General features: G+C 37.9%; 1 protein-coding gene across 8 annotated transcripts in view; it reads right to left on the bottom strand.

Annotated features, from left to right (window-relative positions):
- LOC109093763 (histone acetyltransferase p300-like) overlaps positions 1-17,280 on the bottom strand; it is a 28,521-nt gene that overhangs the window by 5,271 nt on the left and 5,970 nt on the right. For 4 of the 8 annotated variants that reach the window (XM_042767514.1, XM_042767517.1, XM_042767515.1 and 1 more), the window contains exons 6-30: positions 17,007-17,213; positions 16,658-16,763; positions 16,352-16,483; positions 14,918-15,035; positions 14,670-14,832; positions 14,384-14,461; positions 13,892-13,980; positions 13,629-13,781; positions 12,992-13,417; positions 11,126-11,347; positions 10,844-11,006; positions 9,471-9,589; positions 7,203-7,442; positions 6,772-6,860; positions 5,492-5,602; positions 4,917-4,973; positions 4,741-4,818; positions 4,578-4,645; positions 4,329-4,479; positions 3,932-4,078; positions 3,738-3,851; positions 3,467-3,632; positions 3,182-3,349; positions 2,936-3,097; positions 2,465-2,746 (exon numbers count right to left, since the gene is read on the bottom strand). In XM_042767514.1, coding sequence (XP_042623448.1) covers positions 2,465-2,746; positions 2,936-3,097; positions 3,182-3,349; positions 3,467-3,632; positions 3,738-3,851; positions 3,932-4,078; positions 4,329-4,479; positions 4,578-4,645; positions 4,741-4,818; positions 4,917-4,973; positions 5,492-5,602; positions 6,772-6,860; positions 7,203-7,442; positions 9,471-9,589; positions 10,844-11,006; positions 11,126-11,347; positions 12,992-13,417; positions 13,629-13,781; positions 13,892-13,980; positions 14,384-14,461; positions 14,670-14,832; positions 14,918-15,035; positions 16,352-16,483; positions 16,658-16,763; positions 17,007-17,213 — 3,809 coding nt within the window. The remainder of the gene's footprint in view (positions 1-2,464; positions 2,747-2,935; positions 3,098-3,181; positions 3,350-3,466; positions 3,633-3,737; positions 3,852-3,931; positions 4,079-4,328; positions 4,480-4,577; positions 4,646-4,740; positions 4,819-4,916; positions 4,974-5,491; positions 5,603-6,771; positions 6,861-7,202; positions 7,443-9,470; positions 9,590-10,843; positions 11,007-11,125; positions 11,348-12,991; positions 13,418-13,628; positions 13,782-13,891; positions 13,981-14,383; positions 14,462-14,669; positions 14,833-14,917; positions 15,036-16,351; positions 16,484-16,657; positions 16,764-17,006; positions 17,214-17,280) is intronic. The other 4 variants (XM_042767519.1, XM_042767521.1, XM_042767516.1 and 1 more) reach the window with 3 other exon arrangements.

The raw sequence follows: 17,280 nt of genomic DNA, 5'->3' as shown, positions 1-17,280 counted from the left end.
GAAAAAAAATGCATATCAGCTTTACACATAAAACTCGTATAAAATAATGATCTTATGTAGGGCTGACCCCTAATAGTCGACTAACCGTTAGTCAACGAGAAGAGGCTTGGTCGACCTAAATTGTATTAATCGCAGATTTTTTTTTTTTAAACTCCACACAAAGTGGCGAAATCACGCAGTCCATGATGGACAAATCGTTAAAGGCTGGTCTAAATGGTAATATAGTATATTGGGCAGGACATCCATACACTCACCTAACTTTCATCGACCTCAAATATGGCTTATCATCTGAAATATTAGGGGTCTTACGATTCACAGATTTTCTTGATGCATCGATTACAAACCCTCTTGAACGTGGATTTTTGAATCGTGACAGTAATCGATTTAAAACGCTAAGAATCGAATGAATTGCAATTTCTATAGCGATTCAATGCTTTCAAAATATATACATTTACGCATTTGGCAGACGCTTTTATCCAAAGCGACTTACAGTGCATTCAGGCTATACATTTTTCTGCCACGTGTGTTCCCTGGGAATCGAACCCACAAACCTTTTGCGCTGCTAACGCAGTGCTCTACCACTGAGCCACAGGAGCACATACACATTAAATTACTACAAGCACAAATTAATGGAGACCTTGAACAGTGTTCGTGCCTTGAATCTCTCCTGTGACTGTCCGATTGCACTTGTGCGCCATTTGTCTCACCGACACATTTTTTGAGCAGCTGATGTGTGATCTCTCCTTAGTACTCGTGGCCGTACTCTGTAGTTTTTCAATGGTTCTCGGTCATAATGACGGCGTTACCTGAGCAGTCGATGGCTGCTTATTTATTGCATGGACGGAGCAAAATGTAAGTGTCTAAAGCATACGCAGTTCCATTGAATGATAAATGTGTTTTAACAATGTCGTTAAATCAAATTTCGAATAAATCGAAGGAAACTGTTAAAATGATAAAAAATAGCATTAACAACAACAACCTTGAAATAAGAGTGCAAAGTTTATTTGATAATCAGATGCATGAAAGTAGAGTTTGTTGCTATAGCAAACAGATGTCAGGTGCGTTTTCTTTCAGAATCATTATTTGTTGATGGAGAGTAAAAGTTAAATAGCTACTATAGCATTTTATTTTATGAAAATGAGATGAAGTTTTTCGCAATGAAAGAGAAGTGATTGCACGCTCATAGAACTCATAGACGTGCCAGGCTATATCTGCAGGTAAACTGCATAAAAAGCAGAATAAACTGAAACGTTAAAGACAAATAAATAAAATTTATGAATGATGCCGTGCTAATGGACATATAATTTATTACAGTACAGAAACTAGTATATTTTCTACCTTATTCTGTGCAGAAAATGTGAATAATTGTTTGTAGTATATAAAACGATCATAAAATTGTCATTAGGACAAAAATCATTACAAATGATTGATTATTCTCCAGCAGTGTATTTGGTTTCTTTTAACTAATTCAAAGATATAAGAAAAAAATTATTAAAAAAAATAAATAAATAAATAAATAATCTAATTTAATTGTGAATCGAATCAAATTGAATTGTTCTGAATTTGCAAAAATCGTTCTTGAATCAAATTGAAAACCTATGAATCGTGAATCGAATCGAAATCTACCCAAAGATTCACAGCCCTATGCAATATGTAGTAGCAACTTTACATGGCAGCTCAATTTAATGTTAGCATTAAAAAAAAAAAATGAACTGCTCACGTGTTTGTGGAAGCTGAACAGCGTGCTTAGGCTTCTACAGGACAGATGGAGGCGCTGCTGCAATCATTTGCTCTTAAAATACTTTGAAATTTTTGTCATACAGATAGGAGTAATCTTTCACATCTGTAAAGACTACATTTATTCGTGTGCACTCAGAATAACAACTAAACCTTGTGCTTTTGTAAAATAATTAAAGCAAACAGGATGTGCTTTCTGCCGTCTCAGATTCTGTGAACTTGAGCGCATCACTTTGAAACTCTGTGTATTCTTGCCTTATTACAGACATGAAAAATATCTATAAAGAGTGAAAAAAATGTAAATGAATCCAGTTCAAATAGAAAACAAATATTCTCAGATTATGTAATCCGTGTGAAACATGCATACTTGGGGAGATGACAAGTGTTGCCGGCCATCTCTTAAACTGAAAACAGAAAGTACTAGTGTATCGATAAATTATTAGAACGTTAATGCAGTGTACTTGCTGTTTTTCCCTAACACATTCATAATTATTATATTTGCCGGTGGGCTGTGGCATGCCTTTTTTGTGTGCACTTGAGCGCTTATTAGGCTATGTAAGCAATTAAATGTTCGTTATTATGATTTATATGGTTTATTAATAAAACTAAGACTAATAGTCGACTGATGCTTCAAATAAACGACTACTAGTCGACCAGAAAAGTCTTTAGTTGAGGGCAGCCCTAATCTTATGACATCTGTCCACCCCCACCCTTCTATAGTCCTCACCTCACAGACAGTGCAATGGAAGCGAGTTTCAACATGGTGCTTGCACTCATTGCAGGTATAGACAAATCGGTCCTGGCTCTGATTGTGCAGTTCCACCAGCATGCACATGGTGCTCCATTTGGAGCGCCGCAATGAAGAAAACTCCAGGTGCTTATCCCGTGCAAGTGTTAAGAAGGCATCTCGACCATCCATCAAATCACACGCCATCAGAGGATCCAGGTCAACAATGGGCAGGAGAGAATTGGAATTGGGTGCCGCAATCAGTCGGATAACAAAGAACACCTTGCAAGGAAGAAAAATGTTGAGATAAAAATATCATTATGCCAATGCATATATTAACATTAAAAATATTAAAACATAAATATTGACCAGGATGCCACCAAACTTGACAAAAACTAAAAGTTTGACAATTTGTCTTGCTTAGACAATCACAATACACACACTGAATTGAGGCTTTAGTCCTCTTCATACCTCTTTGTGCTTTTCCATTGTGGCATAGAGTTTCTGTGAAAGGTCATTGGACACATTTGGCATCCCCGGCTTCTTTTTGTTGGCTCTGCTTAAACTGCTCTTGTTCTTGCTCGTCTTCTTGTTGTTCTTTTTCTTGGCATTTTTGCTGTCACCTTTTGTTGTCTGGACAAACAGTGAGAAAAGTTGTGTAAAAAAGCACTTTAACAAAGAAACAAAACCTGAGATAAAGAGAGCTTAAAGACTAACATCAACACTCTCATTGGAAGTGCTGTTCTCCTCCCTCTTCCTTTCCTCCTCTTCTTGCTCTAGCTCTTTGATGCTCTCTTCAAGCACATTGGGCCAGAAATCACCCTCAAAATAGGGCAGTTCTTTGGCGCTAGTGAGACGATCCTCTGTTGCCTGCTTGAAGATGTCCTGTAAAAAAAAAAAAAATCTCAATACTTCAACACATTTTGTTTACACTTATAAGCTGATAAAGTGAAAATATTTATAATGAAACATTTTTACAATAACAAAGTGTCCAAATTTTACCTTGTAGTCATGAACAATGCGCTCTGCTACAGCTCTATCCAGCATCTTCTTATACCACTCCTGCAGCCGCTTCGGCTTGGGTATCTTCTGGTCTGGAGGGTGACAGTGGAAGATGTAATCATCTCCTTCACTAGGAGGGCAGGCCCAGATGTGTCCTGTGGTAAACCTAAAAAAACAAAACAAAGGTTTAACTAAGAATTTCACACAGCAAAAAAAGCATGTGAACACGAGTTAGTGGCTGACACAGTCGGATAGGGGAGTATCATCTTACCCTTGTTTTTTGGCATAGTCCAGATATCCTAAAATAATCTCATGGTACACACTTGTTCTCAGACTGCGTGGCTGAAAGAAGTGGACACTGTCCAGGTAGGATATGTAAACCCGTCTAAAGGATGGAGGGGGGAACTTTAGCAGGAAACAAAAACAGACCCATCAAATAATAAAAAGCAGGTACATATGCCTGACCTTTGATTAGGGGGTGGACAATCTGAGCCATACTCTTGGACGTGCATCCCAAAAAAACAGACATCAACACCATCAACCTCCTCAAATGCAAATAAAGCTTTCGTTCGGTATGGGAAGGACTCTGCCATCTCTCCACTATCCACAAACCTGTGAAAAGGATAGGATGTCATTAAAATCCAAGCAGACAAACAAGCAAAGATGACTGTTATTATCATTTATAGGCCCACCTCGATTTATAGCTTCACATTATAAATCTGAGTAAACAAACTAGAGTAAACAAATGTGGCTTCACAGCAAGAATATAAATGACAGACTGTTTTGAAGGAACAATTCTTGAAATATCCAACAAATAAATGTGTTATATTAAACGTGAGTGTCTGGTCATAATCTGTCTCACCTAGACTTCATGCCTGGTTTGACCTCCACCACTTTGTCTGAGACATGAACAACACGGATAGTGACTTCACCAGATTCTGGGTGATTATGTCGCTTCAGAAAGTCATTAACCCGTGTTTCCAAGTACATGCTTAGTTTGGTCTGTGGAAGCCCTGAACATATAGAAAAAAAACAAAAACAAATATGGTTTAAATGTCGTTATTACTTGGATTATTAGTGAGAAGAAAACATGGAAAATGGAATTACATACTTTTTGCAGCATATTTATTTTCTTTACGGGTCTTGTTGGACTTCTTCAAACAGCCATCACACACGAAGCTAAAAGAGGGAGAAATGAATGTTGGGGTTAGAAACACCATTCAAAGAACACTGTCAGTTGACAGTCGTATTCAATTTCTTTGCAGCAAACTCACCCTGATGGCCATATAGTGTCATTGTGCAAAACACAGATCTGATGCATCTTACGACCACAATCCATACATTCCACAAATCTACAGAGAAAATGAGAGAAAAAAATAAATAAAAATTGCGTTAATCCTGAGAATTTTGATGAGCAAACAAAACTGGAATCAAGGTTATATGAACTTACAGCTCAGGGTCGAGCATGTCATTTTTCTTCTTTTCAAACTGATCCTTGTTGATCGATCTGGAAATGCATGCAAATTGTAGAACTATTAAAACAAGGAAAGGATGCATGTATGTCTGCTTCAAAATCTCAAGTTTTGTTACATTAACTCTTAGGCCCTTTATATGGCAAATACTATGCATTTTCTGTGTTCAGAAAATGGATGACACTTGACTACATAATGAGTTCTGGGTGCATTTACACTTGATTTGTTTGTGTGGATCACTTAAACCACATTTTGAGGTCAGTGAAGTAAATTCTTGTCCTTATTACTTGTGTAGTTGAATGCAGATAATAAATTACTCCAAAACCTTTAAATATCGTCAGTCTGACAGAACATTTACTACATCTGTAAACTGTTTTAACTCTTGGTATGTGACATTTTCACAAGAACTTTTGTGGTCTAAGTCTTACTAAAACTGATACTTCAGACACTAAAAAGAGCTGACAAACTTGTTTTTGACACAGAAAAAAAAAAAGATCACGCTGTAATAAAACACTGATTAAAAATAGTGAAAAAAAAAATAAAAATCACTTACGTTTGAGGTTGGGATGGGTCATCTCCCAAGGACACACTCTCTCCCTGGATCTCATTGAAACACTTTTCACAGAAGTGATACCTGTCAGCAAGAAGCCCATATTTTGGTGAACTACACCATGCGCCAACACCACAGCCAATCACAGAGAGGCAATGAGGAGGTAGCCACCAATCAGTGCAGCACAAGGCAGGGCAGGGCAGACAGGCCAAAGGGGGAGCGCAGGACAGGATCATCGCCAGAGGAGCCAGTCATGATGCAGGATTTTTGAACAGGGGTTTTTGAGCAGGGAGGGGTTTAGGTGCAGATGAAAGCAGGCGATAGCAGACACGACAAACATCAAAGTACAGGGGAAAAGAAAAGGGTTGACAAAGAAAAACATTAGACAGGACAGAAATGGAGGAATAAGGAGGGAGACAACAGAGACAAGCAGAAAGCCAAAGCAAAGCACAGATTAGCATTTACATGTATAATGAGGAAAACCCATTATAGCAAAACAGAAGCAGATACAACTGCGAAGGGTGTTGAGACTTATGGACACATGAGCACATTAAACATGAACAAAAGACTGCAGCCACAATGTCATGCGAAAAGGCATTTTAAAGATGCCCCTTTAAAAAAAATAAGAATTGCACCTTTCATGAAACTGGCATTTAATCATCATGACAGTCCAAAGTTATACATTTTGTATAGGTTTACAAGCAATTACTGAAATTAAATGACTGAAAATCATGACAAGACATTAAATGGGTCATACAATGAGAAATACATCTCTTATTTACAATTTATCTATGTACTATAAAACATTAACAAGCGACCAATCAAAATTATTTATACAGGCACAAACATGCCATTTAAGTTAAAGATCACAGAGATGGTGAAAAACGGCCTTGTAAAAATTACTATTTTTGGTTCAAGAAACTTTTGACTAAAATTCTAAGAAGCCGTCAGGAGATTTAAATAAATAAGAACATAAATAATATATGATCCTAATAAAATTGTCTTAATTATATGTAGCAGAAAAGGAGCACACTTTAAAATGCCAAGTCTTTTCACACACAGGGTTTTACAAGGGACTGATTGATGGAAAAGGTAGGATAAGAAGACACGCTTATCAGCTGTGGTGCAATTGTCAGTTCACTTTATGTGGCAAGGTACAGTGGAAAAAAACTGTTCAACACGTTTTACATGCATATATAATTAATAATCATAACATGGGTCATTCAGATATATATGTATGCTTGTGTGTCCGTTGATATTGGCCTCAGTTTTAAGTTCCTTACCTGTTCTGATAACTAAAGTAAGCAGCATCTCGTGGTATAGTGCATAGCTGCTTCCCATAGCAGCACAGTGTTTGGGGAGAAAACTCAAACTGTGAGAGAGAACAAAAAAAATATTAGCCATTGCATGTTGGCAAAAACACAAAACATGACAAATGTCTGTTTAAATGTTTGGAAATATAGATCAGTTCCATGCATCTTTCAGATAAATATATTCTTGAATCTGTGCTGTGACACAAAACCCAGGTTATGACTAACTGCAGACAGGAAAACTAATTTGGTTAACTCAACGCTTATACTATAACACATATTACTGCATCAAACTCTTATTGAATCGGTCTACAAACAGAAAAAAAAAAACATATTTTATTAAACAGGAACCACCTCAGAAGTACAATTAAAGTGTGCAAACACTCCTGCACTTTCTGTTTTACCTTTCTCCCACAACAGTAGCCAAGGCTCTGCATGACCGGGTCGATCTCCTGCTCAAACACCTCCGCCAGCTTGGAGCAGCACTTGTAGACACGTGACGTCTTGCGGTTGTACAGCCAGGCGTTGTTGAACATGAGCCAGATGTCTTCCACATACTGCCATGGTTCTTGGTACTGGCCCGTGTCGAGCTTCCGTTTGATAGTAGACAAGTCCATGGGATTCTTCACTATGTCAAAATAGTCCTGCAATTCGTCAAAAGTGACAATGTTGAACATTAGTTAAGTAGAAATATCCATCTACATGTGAGAGAATTAACTTAATACATTCATTTTCAGCATTTAGAATGCATTTGAAATCCCACAACGGATTCCTCCCAATAATGCACATTCCCAATTATATACACATTTAATGGACAATATAAACTATCATTTAAACGTTTATGGTCAGTAAAAAATTTTGAAAGAAAATTCAGCTTTGCCATAAAAAAAAAAAAAAAAAAAAAAAAAAAAAAAAAAAAATTGCAAATTTTGAAATCAGTGCTACATGATAAGAGAAAACAGAGAAAAGGGGCTGTGGCATTCTCTATTTGTTAAAAACTGATTTTGACGCCGCCCCTCTGTTGATCTGAACAAAAATTCAGAACTTCGATCTGTAGTTTTAACAAAAGTCTTGAAGGTGTCAGTGGTCCTTTTTGCATCATCAGCCAGATTTTAGCTGATGTCTGGGTGTAGGTAACAGAGAAAGAGTACACCTTCTTCATTTACATGTATTATTAACATTAGGGCTGCACGATTAATCGAATGTGATTGTCATGTGCATTTTGTAAGTAAAGCCGGTTCTGTAATCAGCAGTAAATGATCATCACGTGCTTTCAGATGGAGCAGCATTTACTACACAGAACCGTAGTTCATTGACAAGTTACGGAGAATTTTTTTTAATTTTATTTCGCAGACATTATTAAATCGCGATTATGAAATCGAAGAAATCGTTTGAGATAATGAAAGCTTCTCAGTGAACTACGGCTCTGTGTAGTAAATGCTGCTCCACCTGAAAGCATGTGAAAATACCACATTAAATAACATGTTTTTACTCCAAACTCACTTCATAACCTCAGTCGAGTGTTTGAAATCCTTCTGTGAGGTGATGTGGCTTTCTTACACAGAATAAGGCACGCAACATATTTCATAGTATTCTAAGTAGGGCTGTAACGATACACCAAACCCACGATTCGGTTCGTATCACGGTTTTTGACCCACGGTACGATACAAACCTCGATATGGGGGGGGGGGGGGGGCTTTGACAAAACAGTTCAAAAAGATATTTTGAGGAAAAAAAAAAAAATTTTTATTAAATAACATTTGAAAAACCTGTATAAACTGAACACCAAATAACAATATTAACTATGCAAATTATTAACAATATACCTAAGTAAATTAAACTATATAGCCAAAGCTATAACACTTCTGTTTTCTTTGTAATAAAATACTGTAAAACAAACAGAACTAAAGTCCATAGTGGAGATGATTCGAGCATTTTGAAAATTGGAGGACGCTTACAGATAAAATTAAAGAATTTATCCTCAACTAGTTTTGTGGTGTAGGTCTACGTATTTTATAATGTTAACTTCAAATAATACTTATAGTAATTTAAAAATGTGGTAGCATTGGATCTGGACAGGAAGGATAACTCTGGGAGTTGGAAGGGGTGTGTCGCGATTCTGCCTTCTCACATCGCGATACAGGTTCGTGGACCTGCGTATCGCGATTTCGATTTCATATCGCATATCGTTACAGCCCTAATTCTAAGCAATGATAAAGGCATTGCATTATAAATAAACTATTTTAAGAAAATTATAATAATAATAATAATAATAATAATAACTCAGATAAACCTTATAATGTCATAATCGTGTGCTTATTAGTCAGGTTGAATCAATAAAAGCAGTTAAATCTTATGTTTATCCAGCTACCGCTAACGGCATTTCCTGGGTTTCTTCTGTATTTGGAGTTTCAGCACGAGAGCGCCCTCTGGCCTTCGGATGGACATTTACTGCTGATCAAAGAACCATGCTTCACTGAAAGATATGCATGACAATTGCAGCTTCTGTCTAATCATGATTTAGATTCCATTTTGATTTATCCTGCAGCCCTAACTAACATTGTAACAATGCAAAACTGCTTGAAAAAACTGAATTATCCTTTAATAGTATGGTTATGTTAAGCCAAAAACAGCACTGTATTAAGGTGGTTGTGACCAGACAGCAGACTTACTGGTATTCCCAGAAGTGAAGGGTTCACAGGCTGGCGGAAGGGCAGAGACTCGGGGTCCTGGCGGTAAAGAGACTCCAGTGTGGGCATCAGGGCCTGCCTCAGCTCCTCTGGCTTAAAAACTGATGACAAAGCAAGTAAGAGAAACAGAATTACTACAACATTGTTCTTAAAATCTGAAAATACAAGCAATAGTAATTATTTTCATATGATGCGATTTCATGTTTTTCTTTGTCTTGGGAGTGTTAAAAGCTCTTTTTGCATGCAGAAGATCCATAAAGTCACAAAGATATTCTTTATAAACTTGAATGCTCAGCCACGCTTTCCTAAAACGCCTCGTTCAAACACACTCCCACATATCTACATCACTGTGTGGGAAGATTTGCACAACACTGCCTAAATGTATATGCAAAGAAAGAAGGCGCAACTTTTATTCTCGCTGTAGTAGTAGGCTTGCTCGAGATGTATCGGCGCTGTGCAGACCGATTGTTGTATGACATCAAAGTACCGTGAGAGTGATTTGAGAGCACACGACTCTTTATGCTTTTGAATTGCTCTCGCGATACTTCGATGTCATAACACCAATCGGTCTGTGCAGCGCCGATGCATCTCAAACAAGCCGCCATGTTGTGTTTCGTTGCGAAAGCCAAACTGCTTTGTTTTACCTTCCACAGGACACAACTAGAAATCAGTGGTTAAATTTTATTTACAACACTGTTCCAGAACAGTACAACCCAAATATTAGAGTGTGTGCAGTGCATTTCACAGAGGAAAGTTTCCGGAACCTGATAAATGGCGTAACATTTCCATCACACGCTTGAGGTATTCGGCCAATAACAACGCACTAGATAGCTAGCCAATCAGAGCACACCACGAATTTCAGAATGATGTGCTTTGTAGAAATCTACGCATTTAAGAAAGGTGGGGCATACAATAATGTACAGTATGTGGAAAATAATGTGTTTTTTAACCTTAAACCACATAAACACATTGCATTACACAAAATAATGTTCTTTTAAGCAACTTCATATGACCCCTTTAAGCTATTCACTCTAAACAAGCAACAGCTAACCTGTGGCACACATTAAAATGTTTCTAAAGGCTTAAAAAAAAAAAAAAAAAAATTAAATCAACACTTCAGTCATTACTGATGATGAGATTCAATTTAAGCAAGCCTAAAGCATCAAATTACAATCATATCTGTGGTCAAATAGAGAGTAAAATGTATCTGTTGATGTGTGAGATTAAATATGTTGCATTGCTATTTAATTGTTGCTTATTATATGCATAGAGCATCAATACCAAGGTACCAGTGGTTTGTTTCATACTGAAGACAACTCTAGCAGCTAAAATACAAAGGTGGCTTCTGATCATACTTTTCTTTTTGTTAGGGACTCCAGAAGGTGAACTGTGGTTTGCTGTAGACCCTGAACCCCCCTCTTCTTTAGGCTCAGTCTTTATCTCTGGCTTTTTGTCCTCCCCAGTTGCAGTAGAAGAAGTCTCCATAGGCACACCATCACCCGGCTCCTCTTTCTTTATCTGATAAGTCACAAAGAAAGCAGTTATTCCACGTGGAATAATTTTTTAAGAAAGGGGGGTCTAATACTCTTTAGACTTCAGAATTCTTATTTACTGAAAATGACACTTTCATTTCTTACCTCAGGCTTTTCCTCAGATTTAATATCTTCTTGTTTTCCACTTTTACCTCCTGCCATGCCTTCATCATCCTCATCCTCCTCTACTTTCTGCTTGACCTCCACCTTAGGCTCAAGGGTGTCTGTGGAGTCTGAAGGACCCTGCTGAAATGATATGTCTGGACTGCTGACGGAGGCAGGGGTAGCAGCCTGGCCGTCTACTGGTACAGAACCCTTATGAGACAACTTAAATACGGGGGGAAAAAGTAAAAAAAAAGAAAAGTGAAACTCAAGTGTATAGAGATCCAAACCTGAGGCCACAAGTGAAAATGTCAATGAAATTAAATCATTAATTATCTATGATTTCCTAATAAATAATTAAGTACATTTATATTTTTATATTTAAGCTTTATTATGGATGCCATACTTCTGAACCATAAAGGGAAATTTGTAGTCATTTTAAATGTGGAGTTGATGCAGTTGTTAAAGGGATAGTTCACCCAAAAATAAAAATTACCCCAATTTTTCTTCTATCAGAAAAATACAATCAGATCTCTCATGAAAGCATGTACAACAATTAGCGGAAGCTAGATATTACAGTTTATAGTGTTTCAAATATGGATATCTTTCTTACACAAATAGGGCTGAACGATTAATTGCATTTGCGATAATATCGCGATATGAAAAAAATAAAATAAAAAAAAAGAGACCAACGAGATGGGCCATCAGCAGAAAAAGAAAAGAAATAAAACCGTAAACAGCCAAAGGATGTAACTTAGAATGGGAGATGGATTGGTTTGTGAAAGGGAGGTGAAAAGCCATAGATGATGTCGCACAGACCCAGGCAGATGCTGGTCATTCAAAATCTAAATGCAGAAAATATGACGAGGCATGTCTTGCTCTCGGCTTCACTCACCGTGTCTATACCGGATGCTACAGTTGTCGCGTCATGCCACAAAAGCTCTACTGTACACTGGACGCGACAAAGCAACCATTGCAAATCATTTTAACTTTGTGTCTATGTCATAAATAGAACAAGGCATCAATTAAATGTCGGGTTTTGTTTTGTCACGCCGCATCCCGTGTAGACAGTGTCACTGATTATAATAGGTTCTACTGTATTTTGCAGCTTGCATATACAGTCTGTGGTGTAGACACAGTGTTTAATGTCATTGTTGAGCAGTGTGTGTCCTATGCCTTAGCAGACAGTATGCAACCCACAATAAATAAATAACAGAGAGAATAATAATAATAATAACAGTTATTCTCTCTATGCTATATTTCAATGTTTCAAGTGATGCAGGTGTTTTTTTTTTTTTCCTGTAGGTTTTTTTTATTTAAAGGGGTCCTATTATGCTTTTTCCCTTTTTTAACTTAAGTTAGTCTGTAATGTTGTCTGTAGTCTAAATTCGATTATTTTCCAAAATCGTTCAGCCCTATACTCAAATGCATCAATTCACTTCAGAAGGCCTTTATTAACCCCCCAGGAGACGTGTGGAGTACTTTTTATGATAGACGGATGCAATTTTTGGGGCTTCAAAATCTCGACCACCATTCACTGCCATTATAAAGCTTGGAAGAGCCAGGACATTTTTTGATACAACTCCAATCGTATTCAACTGAAAGAAGAAAGTCATATACACCCAGGATGGCTTGAGGGGGAGTAAATCGTGGGATAATTTTCACTTTTGGGTGAACTATCCCTTTAACACTGTACTTCCTCTTAAAGTGGAATGCATTTAGGAATATTTTTGTGTGTATGGACACTTTATAAATTATTCGTAGGAACGTTTCAGAAGTTGTCAAACATTCACATTTAGGATCATTCTAGGCAAAATTTTATAAATGAGGCCCCAGGATTTCTGTTGCATACCAAACGGCAATACTCACTGGAGTGCGGGGATGCTGGCTGGCATTTGGCGTAGAGAGGCCACTATGAGACACAGCAGGAGAAGTTCCTCCTAGTGACTGCTGCTGAGACTGCATGGCATTGTCAGAACTGGCGGACAGAGGTAACTGCTGCTGACTGCTGCTCGTGGATAACTGGGGTAGGCTGGGTGTGTGAGGCTGGGGTGTCTGGGAGCCCGGCGTGGGCGTGGGTGTGCGGCTATGAGCTGGGGAAGGAGAATTCTGGTGGAAGGGTGAGCATTGGGGGAGGCTGATTGACTGTGTTGTGGTGGACAATGGAGGAACTCGACTCATGCTGTTGGGACCCAGAGAGCCCACTGAGGACCCGGTGCCTGCCCCTCCAACAGACCCCGGCTGGGCTAAAGGACTGCCCATTGGTAAAGATGATAAAGTAGGCATTTGCTCCTGCTGAAAAAAAAAACAAAAATAGAGCAACCACTAAGAATGCATTCATGATGCAGTTCTGAGCAAGTATCATACATGATCCATTGCAGCTCTAGAATGTGTAATGAGTAAGACTAGGACCACATAATAATAATATAACATGTATTGATGTGTAATAGTAGAAGTATTATTCCCTCAGTGTAATACAATTCAGAGAACATCAATGCTCTCTTACTTGAGTGACAGGGCTGCGATTTCCTGGGTGTGCCATATCAACAGATCCAGCTCCAAGAACAGGATTTGAACCTTGAAACGGGCCAGTTTGCATGTACTGATTTTGCATCTGTGCAACATTCAGTTGTGGCATCCTCACACTCCCCATGCTTCCCTGAAACAGCCAAAACATTCAGCATTTAGAAGAAATATTTTGTGCACACACTTAAAACAAACTTAAACCACAAAACTACAAAAGGTATCACTTCCAGTCACAGTAATGACCTGGTTAAGAGGCGTGCTGATTGGAAGAGGAGATGTAGATCTCTGGCCCATGGACTGCATTCCCATATGGTTCCCAAATGGGTTCATGCCTGCAATGCACAGAGCAGAAGAGAGTTAATACATATATACAGTAAAATACAGTAAAAGCCAGTAATAGGTAAATATTACAATTTAAAACAATAGTTTTCTATTTTTAAATATTTTAAAATGTAATTTATTCCAGTGATGGCAAAGCTGAATTTTCAGCAGCCATCATACCAGTTTTCAGTCTTAATTTTTTGTGAAAATCATGATGTATACATATTTTTGTCAGTATTCTTTAGTGAACTGAAAGGTTTTTTTTTTTTTTTTTTTAATTTTGATGATTTTTTTGTGTTTTTGATTATTTATTTTAAAAAAAAGAAACTGTGATCAGTAGTGTACACATGTATAAAATTAAACATTTAGAAATTTCTCAGTAAACACAAATACATGTATATGAGATATACAGACCGGTAGCACTCTGCATCCTGTTCAACATCTGGTTTGGACCAATAGGCCGCACCACTGAAGGATCCGAGAGAGGGCCATCTGCAGGTAGAGGGGCAAACCAAGAAAACAAGACTCTGTGAAATTGCTGGACTAGACCAGTTTTCTGTTCTGTTGGCATATTTCCTTTAGGACCAGACGTTTAGGAAGGAAACATTGAAAGGCTTGTCCCTTTTTTAATAGCCAATAGGCATTTAGTTACCTGCTAATTGGTCGCAAAGAGAGACAAGTTTCGTGGATGAGTACTCACTAGAAGGCAGTCCTGTGGGTGGCCCTGTCTGACCAATCCCAGTGGGGGGCATACCAGGCTGCGTGGGCATCATGCCCTGCTTCTGTAACCGTGTCCTTCGCTTCTCTTCCAGTTCCTTCTGGATTTTATAAATCTTCTCCGCCAGCAGGTGATAATACTCAGCCTGAAAAGTGTGATGTATAAATGGTGACAAATCAGTGATTACAATTAAACACAAATCATTAACAGGCAACAATCAATACCCTTACCCTGCTGTTAGCGGAATCATACATATCCCCCTCAACTTTACGGGCATAGGCCACTAGATTCTCCATTCGCCGGTCCTTCAGTGCAGCAGGGTCTGGAGTGGGGAAAATGGCCTGGACTCTGAAGAAATTGAAGAGCAGCAAAGGAGAAGAAATAAACATCAACAGAATATCAAAAGCCTTGGTTTTCATTGGTTATTTATTGGTAATCAGTGTTGGGTTTGATTAATTTATTTGTAACGGAGTAATTTAACACGTTATGATTAAAAAAAATTAAATAATTAGAGTATAGTTACAAGCCATGGTCTCTATACATTACTGCCGAGTTACATTGCTGACAGAATACAGTGCTTTCTAATCTAGAGATTGTAAAAAGATGTAGTACATGCAATGTCGAGTCAAGTGACAGTGGATTAGAGACCTGCTCCCGCGAGACAAGACAAGATGCGCGTGTGCGGGATGCGGGAGACTAAACTGATTTACGGGACTCCCGCAAAATAGAAATATCTAAACATAGAACACCTAAAACAATTAAAGTGTTATTCATCTACTGCACAAAAGCAACATGAACTAATCTAAAATATAAACGATTAACAGGTGCAAGTGTATGCAGAGTTTCTATTTAGGCTATAACACGTGTTTGCAGCGTTGAGCAATTCAGTGCTGAAATTTGCATGCTCACGAATCCTCTAACTATAACACACGAATTGTAGACATTATGAAAGCTTCAATATGCATATTTATTGTGTTATAACAGAGATTTGTGAGATTGCGATGAACTGAGATGTCTTTTAGAGACTGTAAATGCAGTGCTCTTTGCTGGTTTTCTGCCATGCCAAATCATGCATGCAGCAGCCGCTTGCTTTAGTTAAAAATAACAGTGTTCTGTGAATGTTGATGCTTTAATAACAAATATTTATCGGGAGCGTGTATGCTGGGATTTAATAAATTTCATGGAGAAAAAAGTAACGTCACTAGTAATGTAACTAATTACTTTTGAAACGTGATTATTTTTAAAAGGAGTAATCAGTAATTTGATTATATTTTCAGAGTAACTTGCCCAACACTGTTGGTAATAATTAATATTATTAATAAATTACTGGTTATTATTGGTTATTATAAACCAATTGAAGTACTTGTTCCAATAGAATTGATTTATCTATTTGTTTGTTTGTTTATTTTTATTGCCACACCAGCATCTATGGCTATTTTCATGGCAAGATCAATTTATTTTAAAAGAAATAAATAGTAATAACACAGCAATAATGAAAAACAACAACTGACAACCAACTCATATCAATATAACAAATATTATAAGACTGTTCATTTCAGTATCTGATAAAAAAATAAAAATGATTCCACTATAAAATGTGACTAATATAAAATGTTAATGTAACTTCTTCAGGAATAATTTTCACATAGCAGTGTACAACTTACAGTTTGTGCACCAGGTGGTTGCGTAGATCCTGTGTGATGTCCTCGTGCCAGTTCTTCCTCATGGCACCACTGGCAGCTGGGTTGGCCAAAGGCATAGACCCCACACCACCCAGAGCACTGTCATTCATCAGACTGAGGAAAGGGGAGTGAAAACAAATGAAGACCATTCTGTGTTTATATATGAACTTGCCAAAGCTGACGTACACCTGCTGCTGTGGATTAGTTACTGTGAGATTTTAAGACCAACTGAATGCAGAGAAGTGAATGGCGACTAGTTACACAAGATGAACCCAAGGATTTGTTTACCTCTGCGAGGTCATATTCAGATGCAACATTGTTTCCTGGAGAAGGTTAGATTGCTGATTCTGAGACTGACCACCCATTGCTCCGTTTACTCCCATGGGATTTGCTCCTGTAACAAGAAAGCTCATGAGAATAGGTACTACTGCAAACTTCATTTCCAAGTCTTATGAAAATGTCTATAAAATAAATGTCTTTATCTTTTGATCAATTTAACACATCCTTGCTGAATAAAGGCATTTAAAACAGAAGACCTTACTGACCCCAAAATTTTAAGAGGCAGTTAAAAAATAAGAAAAATAAAACACTGGAAAGTATAGTTCAAATAAAATTTGGAGTCTCGGTTTGTCATTACCCATTGTGTTCACTGCCCGTTGTGTTTGCTGGACAGGCTGCGGGGGAGCCTGGTTTCCCTGGTATGTGAGGCCCAGGGCTGCGTATGCCCTCTCGATGGAACTGGGGTCTATCTGCCCTGGGGTATTGAGATGGGGGGCACTGGGTGGACCACCAGTTACATTACCCAAAGAAGAACTTAACCCCACACCCCCAGAGCCTAGAAGAGCTGAAATCATTTGGAGAAAATAAATAAATAAAAGTAAGTGACAGTTTCCATACAATCTTAGTCATAC

This window comes from Cyprinus carpio, chromosome A12 (assembly GCF_018340385.1).
Source record: "Cyprinus carpio isolate SPL01 chromosome A12, ASM1834038v1, whole genome shotgun sequence".
Taxonomy (NCBI): Eukaryota; Metazoa; Chordata; class Actinopteri; order Cypriniformes; family Cyprinidae; genus Cyprinus; species Cyprinus carpio.
This window is presented reverse-complemented; position numbering and strand designations above follow the sequence as displayed.